General features: G+C 36.1%; 1 protein-coding gene across 7 annotated transcripts in view; it reads left to right on the forward strand.

Moving 5' to 3' along the window:
• Positions 1 to 3,744, forward strand: part of LOC124167265 (phospholipid transfer protein C2CD2L) — a 92,534-nt gene extending 88,790 nt beyond the window's left edge. For all 7 annotated transcript variants that reach the window (XM_046545153.1, XM_046545156.1, XM_046545151.1 and 4 more), the window contains one exon: positions 1,154 to 3,744. In XM_046545153.1, the coding sequence (XP_046401109.1) occupies positions 1,154 to 1,205 (52 nt within the window). In that variant the 3' untranslated portion in view covers positions 1,206 to 3,744. The remainder of the gene's footprint in view (positions 1 to 1,153) is intronic.
• The last annotated feature ends 9,045 nt before the right edge of the window (positions 3,745 to 12,789 follow it).

A 12,789-nucleotide genomic window follows, 5' to 3' on the forward strand; every position in this document is an offset into this window, starting at 1 on the left:
GAGTGAATTATCCAATTCCCATCCATTGAACAGGAAAGCCATATAATAGCATGGCACATTCTGTGATATATTTTGAACCTGCTGTGCTAATGGTGGGGAAATTCACAGTAGTCGTCGGGAAAAACATTCCCCTGGACCAGAGATCGAACAATGGACCTATGGCTTTCCGGGCCACTGGGCCGACCATCACTCTATCCAAGTACCTTGATTTCCATAGCAATTTATGGAGGTTAATGGTGCTAGGTGTCCCCTTGTGTTGCCATCCTTGATGGGCCGCAAGGACCTAACATGCCCAACTTTCATTATGGGCTTTATCAATTGTGCAAGTATGGGGTTCACCTTCGGTATTGGCATCTTTGAAACCCATATTTCCTTGCGTCAGGGATACCGACTTTAAAAAAAATATTGGGGAGGCTCAAACAGGGGATCTTGCCCCAGGAAATTTTTTAAGTAGTGAGTTTTAAGTTTTTTAAATGCATTTTAGAAGAGTCATATGATCAACATTAGAACCCTGATAACTCAAATCTTGATATCTGGACACTCCTGGGAAAATCGAAGAGCCTCAAATTTTTTCCTCACACCCATAATGAATTTTTGAGGGGGCCCGGGCCCCCTCAGGCCCCATGGAGTTGGTACCACTGCCTTGCGTTGCCATCATTTTCGGGCTAACACCTACCTACATAAACCTTGTTGAATCGCCATCGGAATAAAGGAACCTGGATAGCATAGTTGTCAGTGCAGTTGCCTAGAAAGCCCATGGTCTGTGGTCCGATTCCCAGTCCAGAGGAATTTTTTCCATGGCAATTATTGTGAACAAATTTTTTAGTTCGTTAGGAATGAAATCACCTCTGTACTTGTTGTGTAGTGTGTATGATCATCTTCTCTTCTAAAGAAAATTTACTCAGGTTTTGCTTTGTGGAACTATAATTTTATGACAGCGAAATAAAAATACTTCTTTTGTAATTATCCACTCTCAAAATGAAACGCATTCTGACCCATGATTCAATGGGCGACCTTGAAAATGATGGTCGATGGTTGAAACCTTGGAGAGAGTGTTTAATCATAAGCGTGGGAAATAACTGCAGAAGTGTTTTTCTTTCTTCTCTTGTGGGTTTTCCCCCTTGTGATTTTAAAAATATTCTATCTTTTCTAGGGTTGTGCCGAGGACGTCTGTCAAGCTTGCTTACCCTGGAAAGAGTCTATAATCTGAAATTCAATATGCCGCCTTTAGGCATTCTATTATGTATATGATGATAAAGAGGATCTTAACATTTTAACGATAATTATGTTTGGATATGCTCTCGCAAGAGGGCTGATTTGCCCGCGTCCAGCAGCAAGAGTTAACGGGCTGTGAATGAGTGACTCTGCGAGCAACTGCGATTGCATCGAGTCATTTTGAGCCTCTTTGGACTGTGTTCCTGCCTGTTTGGTGCACGAGGGATGTGGTTATTTGCTGAAAGCACAAAGTGTGTGACCTTGCTGCCTCTCTCAGTGTGAGCCGGAAAAGAAGTCAAGAGGAGGAAAATGCATTGCTCCATGGTTGGAAAGGAGATTAAGGTTGTGTTCTCCATTTTGTATGTTATTTTTGCGTGGGTGGGAATTGGCAAATGCTTAGGTTATCACAGGAATCATCAGAAAATGAGGGGAGTGTACTTATACATTTTTATGTGTGTTTGAATTTGTATATTTGTGATTATTGTCAGTGAACATGCTTGTTTTTATATTCATTTTTAAAAACATGTTTATTTTTTCTCCGTCCGATTTTCTGTTTTACGGATGGTGCTGGAATCAGATGGAAGATAGTACATATAATTGATTAGATTTTAGCAGGCGTTGGTCTGCTGTTCCTTATCTCCTTGCTGTTATTCAGGTGGAAAAGGCACGAGGCAACTTCTACGTGATGGTGCAAGATTGTACTTAACTCATTAGAACTCTCAAACCCATTAATTCTTCTGATCCTCCTTCATTGAAAGCAAAAAAAGCATAATGGTTATCTGTGCTCGCAATGTTTGTCCTATGAGCGTGCATACAGCTGGCTGTTGCTATTCTCAGTTGAGAGCTAGTGTTGTTGTTTAAGTTTGTGAAAGGAATGGTGATGCATCTGCATCCCTCCTCTGAGATGCTGCACAAGGGATGGAGAGTGCATCGTATGTCTTTTTTGCGTCTCAAACTGTGATTGGAAGGCCTTGAAAGCTGCTTTTGCTGATCGACTGCCCTGTATAAGAGCACTTTATGCTTTGAATCTCAACGCACAAAGGAGTGTGCGTGTATGTTTGTGGGCGTTTTAAATTCATTTGATGGATAATTGGTGTAATATCTATTTTTTAAGCATGTTGCGGAAGGAATTTTTCCAATAAATATTCCAAGTAGTAGCCTCCAAACGGTTAGGTATCTAGTTACCTCACCATTGACTTTGAATTATTTTTGTTAGTTTGAAAGGAAAAAAGTATTTTGAAGTAGTGGCTGCCTAAAGATGAACTAAAGATTGAATCTATATACATACAATACACATAAATATATATTTAAAAGAGGGATTTTTCCCCTTATAATTGTTGTTTTACGGTGGTAAATTGAACTCTGGGAAATCGTGAGTCGAAATCATTTTAATATTGGAAAACCAAATGCACACTTTGAGTATGTGCTTGGACAGTTTTCAATCATGAATCAGGTGACTTCTTATCATGTTGCTGTTGAACAAATTTTAATGAAAATGACTGGGCCAAAGAACAATATCTTAACTTTATTCAAGTCTTAGGCGAGGAGATAGTTAGAAAAAGTTGATATTGCCTAATTCTTTAAAAGAAGAGAAGAAAACCCCAATGGAAAGCATATGATGCTTAAATATTTGTTAAATATATAATATTTGTATAAATAGGAGCATGGCAGTGTTTATGGTCGCCTTATCTTTTTCCATTTGTCATTTGCACAATATATATATATAAAAATATATGAGTCTCCCCTTTATGCATTTCTATGGAGTTGAAAAAAAAACTTCCAGTTGTTGTATGGTGAAAAATTGAAGAGTAGTTATTATTTATTTGTGTGGATGGAAGTATATATAAAAATATAATTATACATGTGTTTGTATGTCAAGAGCTATGAAGCACGGTAGCCGTTCTCACACATGTATGAATGTACGTTCTAAATCTTGCTTGTGATACAACTTGCCCTCAGAAAAGAGACAGTTACATATTTATAATCATTTTTCCAAAATATAATGTTCAATCAAGAGTTCAAAACATTTGATAAGAATTGTATATCATTATGCGTGCACAATATTGGAGTCAAGACACTTATGCAAACCAAGAGGGATTACTCAAGGAATGTGCAACACAGTTTATTGCTTGCTCTTTTGGTGAAAACTGATCATATGTACATTGTTGCAAGATTATTAGAAGTTTTATACATTTTCTATGAACATATTTGTATCCCAAAGTGCTAATAATTTGCTTTGATGAAAATTTACCGGACTACCTACAGACTCCATTTCATTAAACTTCTCTTAATAGTCGACAGTTGAATGACACTAAGTCAGTCTGAATTTTTATACAAGGAATATTTTCATTTGCAGAGAATGCTGAACTGAAATTATTTGGACTGTTTTGTATAACTGTAAATTGTTAAAAATGTATTTGTTAAAATTATTTAATTTATGAAATGTGTATCATTTTTTATTATTTGGCATGTATTTTCATTTTATATGGAAGTATGTTTCAAAATACACCAGTGCCTGATACCACTAAAGTTATTTTTGCTTAATTTTTCACCCTGAGTTTCCATGCTCAAATACCTCTTCCTGAACAAATTGGTGATTAGAGTGTTTATCCAGGGATCTATCTTCAGATCCTTGAAATTTAGGAGTTATTCGTGAATTTTCAGAACTGGAAAAAATCTGTGGATTGTTCATGAACTTTTGCATAGAGAATTTATATCTAGCCCAGGGGCATCTATCCTCTGACACTCCCATTTTCCAATTTTCTTGCATTTCATAATGTCTGCCAATAATGATATCAAGACCCCAAAATTCATTTGCTTGTTAGTCAACAGGTCTTCTATCTTTAGAAATTGATTACTTTGTCTCAGTTGTTGTGAGTGCTATATGCAGTGCCAATCTTGGATTACAAATTTTTTATGAAAATAGGTGATCTTGAGACTAATATTGGCCTTTTCAGTACATCTATTGCTCATGTGATTGAAGTTCCAACTCATAATGTCAGTGAAGAATGGATGACCAACCCCAAAACAAGACCAGCAAGGCAGTAATTTTTGTCACAGAAGACTGGGAAAATCTGTGGAAAGGTTACTCACTATTGACGTTTGTTAGTTGTTGCTCTGGGATTACTGGCCTCATTTTAATTGCGTATTGTAGATTAGCAATCAAAATAACTATTAAAACTCTCAAATTCAATAAATTGTTCATTAAAAAAATTAGCAGGTATCACAAATGCCTTAGTAAAAGTATGGAAATCTTATGCTTAATTTGGTATACTTACAAGAATTTTAATATAATAGCTTTTGATACATAAAACAAAATTATTTCTGAATCTTTCTCTGCTGTCGCTTGTTTCTCTTGCCTGAACTTTCTAAATTGAAAAATATTGAAGTGCAAGACAGACATAATAATCATATCACCAAGGTCTTTATATGACCTTGTGGTTTATGTTGCGAGCTACATTTTCTTACTGGCCGTTCTGTTTATAATATGCCTGTATTACTACTCATTGGTCCTTGTTAAGACATAATTAATGGCTAAAAGACTGCTACTTCCTGAGAGAGAGAAAGCTTAGTTCTGAATCAAATAAGGAGGATTGAAGCAGGCTGAATCATTCACCTACCCCAGGATTACCAATTAAGAAAATGTAGCTCACAACATTAACCACAAGGTCATATAAAGACCTTGGTGATATGATTATTATGTCTGTATTGCACTTCAATATTTTTCAATTTAGAAAGTTCAGGCAAGAGAAACAAGCGACAGCAGAGAAAGATTGAAAAATAATTTTGTTTAGCTGGGATGGAAGAAGCGCAACAGTAATCAAGTGCCATAAAGCCATAAGTAAGGTAAAATCTCTGACAAAAAGGCCGCTACTATTGCTCGGCATTATGAAAGTGTGTCTGGTATCATGGCTTACGAAAAACTAAGCTCCCTTTATTCAGCAAAGGAGATGTGATGGTGAGTGTGCAAGGTCAGTGAATCAATCGAAGTGGTGAGTGTGAAGCAAGTGACTGAAGTGAAAAGAGTAACGGTGAAGAGAGGATAGGAGCTGCTGTGAAGTTTTCCAATGGAAGATAGTAGCAGTAAGGGGCTATCTCTCATCCATTCAGTCCAACGAATAATGCCTATTTTTTGGGGAAAAATTTATTGTTAAATTTCCAAAAATACCTGGACAAAACAACTATCCTCCTCAAGGATAGGAGTGGAGACAGGAAAACAGTATTTGAAAGTGTTTATTTGTGTAGGCAGTGGCACCTTTCTGATCAGAAACATGGACAATGAGAAAAGACTTGTTAGGCTTTGAGACCTGGTGCTGAAGATCAAATGGATGGTTAGAGTGATATTCCAAGTGTACCAAAGAATTAGAGAAGAAAGGGAATTGCAGAGCACAATATGCCAGAAAAGAACCCAGTGGATTGGTCATGTCATAAGACATACCAATTACTTGGGGAATGTAATAGAGGGCAAAAATACTAAAGTCTCTGAGGAAGACTTATAGATAAGTATGTACCCTGTCGGGCTACATAATGGAAGACATGGAAAAAGAACATCAGGGAACTGAAAATACTAGCGTGAATAAGGGAGGAATGAAAGCTTTGGCATACAAATCTTAACTCTGAATCACTCGATCATTTTTTTTTCCATCCCTTCCTAAGAGTAGCTCCAGTGATTGCATCAATGATGTTAGAAAAATGACTGCTGCATGCAATAATAGGGTGGTTTCCTATTTTTTTTATCGCCTAAATCGAAAGATTATTACTCCTGGAGTACGCATTTCATGCTTTTAGATTTTTTTAATTTTCTATTTTTAGCAATTAAATGAAAAGTGAAAATTTTCAAGAGCACAAAAACGTGACGGCTAAGTATGAATGCTGGGAAAAGCCCGCGTGACGTCATTCTGGTTCCAGCTGGCAATGTGTGAGGTCACCTTGGTGCGAGTCTATGAGCGCCAATACGATGCAGGTAGCAGAGTACCATGCTAGCAGGTAGTGCTTGGCTTAAATAAGGATTATTAATACCCTATCAAACGAAGGAAACTTTTCGACCATAGGCAGTTGTTTATACTGCCAGCCCATTTCCGGTGGGATGTGCGAAGACTGCCAAGGCTATATAGCCTTGACTATATAGACCAATGGCAGTATAAGGGTTATTAGGTGATTATTAATAGATGTTTCCCGGAAATCTGTGCCCCATGCATGCATTGGTAATCTCAGACAATGTAAAACTCCTATCTACTCGTATAGAAACTAGGTCCCTGTGACGTCACGGGGAGTGGCATCACATGGGTGCGAATATGGCCTTTTTCAAATGAGGTATAAATTGACCATTAACATTCGTCTAAACTGGGTTTTCTAAAACAAAATAATTTGTATATTATGAATATATAAAATGGTGGGTAACGAATCGCAATCAATGCCTTTCGTTTTCTTTTATGAAGGAAACTATCCTATTATGTTTTCAGAATGATTTGGAGGAAAAATTTTTATGTGCCGATAATCATTTAATCCAATGTTTGCATCACAATCCTAAGCATGGCTAAAATAAAAATGGAGGGTATTCAGAAGAAGTTATCGATTCGCAATCAATGCATTTCGTTTTCTTTGATGAAGGCAACTACCCTATTAACTTTCAAAAATTCAACCAACTTCTGAGAAAACCGAAAGACTATACAAATAAAGTGATCATGATATAAACCATCGCATTGAAAGTTAGTTGTTATTGTGATAGAAATATTTTGAGATGTTCAAAACTAAAGTTTTAAATGAAGGAAACTACCCTATTTTCTGAAATGGCTTCTGAGGTGGAAATCCCATCCCATGGAATTTCCATTACTCAGCACATCACTTTTATGCTGCTGTACCATCTTTCAGCCAATCAGAACGAGCGACCGCTAACAGCGATTGTAACACCCCCCTTGGATTTTAATTGGATGGAAGTTTTAAATACATACAAAGAGTGACGGAAGCGATGGAAAAAGGGACAGTGGGAATGACCGTGTGATTGAAAACCTATCGCTGGATCCATGAATCTGAGGAAAGGAAAAAAATATCGTGTGATCCAGGCTTTAGGATTATATTACAATGAAATGAGTGGTGCAACTGGTGCCATTAGAAACGTTTTCGTCTCCTTGTCACATTTATCCACGCAACTGCGCAATACACTTGAGGATCACACTGTTGCCTATACTTGAGGATACGATGCAAGCGACCGATGCTGAACGATTCTAATGTCACCCAACAGAGAGCTGTATCCGAGAAAAAATTTCGGGTGTTTCTTTTAGGAGAGGATCCATTTCAGAGAGATTGTGAAAGGGGCACATTTCAGGGGTAGTCATGGGAGAGTTGTTACCTTTCAAGGGGGCAATTGGAGAGAGTATACTTAGGGAAGATGCATTACTCCTTCTCTAAACTATAAAATGCACAGTGTACTTGTTGTCTTTTGGTAATTTATTATTGATCATTTAAAATTTAATTTATCATCCTGAAAATTTGATACCATGTAGAGTAGACCTTTGACAACACTTGCGCATATCTCAAATGTTTTTTGACAACATTTTGAAGTTAAATTTTTAAATTTTAAATTCAGGGAAATTTTTATCTAGGTATACCTTTTCAAGATGACAAAATAAGTTTTAAATTGGTAATATATAACCAAAAAAGACCATTCAATTGGCAGATATACTCCTTTTCTCCAAATGACAATTTTTTTCAAACATGTCCCAGTCCAGAAGCAGGTTAAAAATATATCACATTTCCGGCATAATGTGATGTATTTTTAGCCTCACACTTGAACTGATGAAATTTCACAATAATTATTCTTGGAAATGATGACTCGATAGAGGGCATTGAACCATGGATTGAGCTTTGACTTTAAGGGCCACTACTGTATCTGCATTCATTGGTTCCAATGGCAATTTACTCAGGTTCATGTCGATAGATGTTGGGCCCTTGAACCTCAATAAATTGCATAAGAAGTCAGTGGAACTGTATAGAATTGTAGTTTGCCCAGCGGCCAAGGAAGGCATGAAATTAACTAGAAATTTGAAACAGGAAACTGTTATAGAAATTTTACAAGGATAAAAGCAATCCATGCCCTGAAGTGAAAAGATTTTGAACATACGATCTGATTATTTTGAATCTATTTCATGAATATGTATTAAATAATTGAAATGCTGTCTTTTTTTGAATGACAGTACATGTGATGAATAACAATGTTTGGTCAAATACCAAAAAAATGCTTATAAAAATTAGTTACAGCTCCTTTTTAAAATCTGTAGTATCTACTTTGATTATTTTTATTAGATCATTCCTCTTCAAATAAGTGCAAAAAGGTAGTGATATAAACAGAACCCTCTCCGAATGTGTTTGAAGTTTTAACTTTTAAAGTTAAGTTAAGTTTAAGTTAAGAACTCTTTTAATTTAAAAAAATACCAAAATTTGTGGAGTTACCCCTATATATGTAAGAAAGACTCAAGATGCCGCAGTTAGGAAATGTTTTTACATCACTTTTATACCAGTTTGTACAAAAATTTTGAAACACATGGTCATCGACTTAAGACTTTAGTTTTGAAATTTTCAAAATATTTCTATCACAATCATAACCAACTTGCAATGTGATGGTTTATATCATGATTACTTTATTTGTATTGTCCTCCGGTTTTCTCAGAGGTTGGTCGAATTTTTGGAAATTAATAGTCATAACAATAATTTATTCTGCCTACACTCCGTTTTTATTTTAGCTATGCTTAGGATTGTGATGCAAACTATGGATTATATGATTATCAGTGCATAACAAATTATCCCCCCCCCCCAATCAATCTGAAAACATAACTGGCAAATTTTGATACATTTTATACATTTTTTCATAATAATTGTGATGGTGATTGATACAATACTTTTATAATGATATTTACCTTTTAAGGTTTCTCTTTCTATCCTCTTAATAATCTAGTCATTGTATATTAATAATAATTGCTATTAATTATTGACACATTAACATTTTCAATACAAAGCTTATGAAGCAGTTATGAAGTAAAACATTGTAAAAATATAAAATCCTCAAATAATAAATACATACATATACATTAGAAACATGCATACACTACATGAATTACATAAATCAACAGCCCTCATTAAGAAACTCATTCACATTATAGTAACTTGTATGCATCAACTGAGACTTAATATCCATTGATGCATCCTTTGTCAGTACCCTGTTATTAGCATTGAATTTTCCTATCATGCAGCTGTGGATTTTTACGCATACAAGATAGAGGGAGCTTTCAATAGGTGTATTGTATATAGATGCTTTCTCCTTGTGTTATGAACATATTCGATTTTATTGAGATTGAATATAAGGTTTGATTTTCTACATCATACTTCATAATTTCATATATGTAGTACATATACAATGAGGGTAAGGTCAACATTTTCAATTTTTTAAATATGGGCCTGCATGATTTTCTTGAGTTGCCTCTTTATTATTGATTCAACTTGATTCACTGCTTTCATCACCATGAATCTAATCAATTTTTGACTCAATAAACAAATACATATTTATAATCCCTATGTATACCCCATGTAATGAAAATTCTTATAAAAAAAAACGAATTAATTAATTTTTTACCACTTTGCAAGCTGTTTTGTATGCATATTAATAAACAAATTTGCATGCATATTTCTAATGCATAGTCCATTCAGCAATAATCACAACTTGAAGATAGCAGGACACACAATGACGATATTTGCTTGGTCAAAAATGAGTTTATCATTGACCCAAAAATTTGTGAGCTTGAGTCGTTCTTTAATTGCTTATGTGCTGTGTATCCTGGATCTTCTGCCTCCAAGTTTTATTGATAATATAATTCCGATTTCACGAGAGTTTGGCTCTGATAAGCTGAATTTAGTGTGGTACATGGATTATGTTGTTGATAGAAATATGTATGTATAAGCATTTGATGAGGATGGAAAATGAATATAAAAAAGTCAATATGCTTCGGTATAGTTATGATTTTAATGAAGCAAAGGAGATTTACAGGACTTTAGAGCAGAATGCAAAGAATCTTTTCATAAATATTGCATGAACATCGATTTGAAGAAAACCTGGGTGTTTTTTTGCATATGAAAGAAAAGAGTGCGGCTAACATCTGCCTCAATGGAGAGAAAAAGTGAAATCATTTGGTGGCCATATTAGCTCAAAGGGAAGAAGCAAGACAGACATTATATACGTACCGAATAGCTCCAGGTAAAGTGACATACATAGCTAATGTTCTTCAACTGGTTGACCAATTTACGTACTTCACTCTGCAAATGCCACACTTGAATCCGTGAAACCCTCAGTTCTTGATTTTTTCGTAAATATCTCTACTGTTATTCAATCCATTAGAGACTAATTACATAATATTTTTAGTCCTTGAAGGCAATGAAAATCAGTTTAATCTCCATTTCATTGAATCTTACTTCTTCTCATACATAGAAATCATTTAGTAAAAAATCATGCATCACCTCTTTTTTTTAGCCCAAAAATTCAAACATTTCAGGAATTAATGATTTATAAATTAGGAAGAAACTGCTTTTAAAATTTAACCATAGAATTTTTTTAGGAAACCATGTTACAAAATTTAAGTCCTGTCTCAGATATTATAAGAGTGTGAGAGATATTGAATGAGATTATATTTGACTTTCTAAATGCATTTTATGGGTTTTAGATAGAGATGGGTCAAATAGCAGATTCCTCGAATTCGAATATCGAATTCGAATATTAAATCATTGCTCGAATATTCGAATACCTCGAATTTCGAATACCTCGAATTTCGAATACATCGAATTTCGAATACCTCGAATTTCGAATACCTCGAATGTCGAATACCTCGAATACTAAATGATGAATGCTGGAATGTTTGACTCGGTTGCCTATGCAGCAGGCAACACAAGATTTTTGGGAGTAATTTTGATTTCCTTTAAATGATTCGAACAGGAATTTAGCTGATTAATGAATATTTTTATTTTATGGAAACAATTGGGCATATAATTAATTCAACTAACATCGCTTTACCCCCACTCCTGCTGCCAAGTGCTAGCTGACAATCTGAGGCATTTTGCAAAATACGCAAGCTCTTCTCCACCGGATTTTCTTCAATTATTTTCAGTCCATCTTTGGGAGTTCTCACGAGATAAGAAGATGAATTGGAATTGCTATCAGGGAGAAACCAAATATTCTGAGAAAATATCCCTTTGTCTGGGACTGTAACAATAAAGATTTATAGCGCCACTCATAAATTGTAACTTGATATATGTTTTCGGAAAAAAATACCGCATCAACTTCCGAGAAGCTCTGCTGCTCATATCGAGTTTCGCCAGAATGCTAAGTCTCCGTCGTATTTTGACATTTATTTCTTTGCGTAAAATGCTTAAATAAACTCAGAAATACGTCGTGTTTGGTCTTATTCTTTTTGAAATTACGCGCACATTACTAATATTTCAATTCAATAAACTTGTAACATCAATCGACGAAAGTCATTCATAGACACCTTTTGTGCTAATAGATGACTCATGCAGCGGTTGACCTCCACAGAAATGGGGAACTTGGAAGCTGGTAGGAAAAAAAGGTCAGTGGGGGAGAAAAGGGAGGGCCCGAAACACGTTTCTATTGTTCTCGTGTAACTTGGTATTTTTTCGAAGCCAAGGTCTTCGTAATATGATCCCTGCGCGAGCTGTGACCTTTTTTTTATTTCGAAGAAGAGGAAAGCCTCAGAGGGGGAGAGGGATACCGGATCTTGGGAAATGCGCTAATGTAAGTATCCCACGGTACTCTCACAGCACTTGACCTCCAGAAATGGGGAACTTCGAAGCAGGTAGCCAGAAAAAGGTCAGTGGGTGAGAAAAGGGGGGAGGGCGTAAAACACGTTTTTATTGTTCTCGTAACTCGATATTTTTTTTCGAAGCAGTGGTCTTCGTAATGCGATCCCTGCGCGAGCTGGGACCTTTTGTTTGATTTCGGAGAAGAGGAAAGCGTCAGAGTGGGTGAGGCGAGTGCTGAATGGAGGGGGATAGCGGATCGTGGGAAATGCCCTAAGGTTGCTATCCCACGGCACTGAGGTTCTCCTGGTGGGGGGAATCGGGGATTTTCGGATTTTGTCACCCGACCATTTTCGGTTCCCCTCGTCGAACTCTTTTCACCGCTAAAATCCACGAATTTGATGTAATTCGTCAACTTGCGTAAAACGGCGCTTCGAGCACTAAATGACTACAGTTCTCTACATTTTTCCGAGTCAACTACCAACGACGTGCGTGCGACAGTGTATGACGCGAAATTCGAAGTATTCGAGGTATTCGAGGCGGTACTTTTCGCATAACTATTCGAAACCTCGAATATCGAATACTTTCTAGTATTCGAGGTATTCGAGTATTCGCGGATACTATTCGCACATCTCTAGTTTTAGATAATCCATGCCAAGGAATTAATTGTTTAATCCATTTCTGAATCTCCAACTCTACACTCAGAATAGATGACATGCTTTGCTCTGCTATTTGTGGTCAGTAGGAACATAAAAGCAACTTACCACTGAGAGAAGG

This window comes from Ischnura elegans, chromosome 10 (genome assembly GCF_921293095.1).
Source record: "Ischnura elegans chromosome 10, ioIscEleg1.1, whole genome shotgun sequence".
NCBI classification, from domain to species: domain Eukaryota; kingdom Metazoa; phylum Arthropoda; class Insecta; order Odonata; family Coenagrionidae; genus Ischnura; species Ischnura elegans.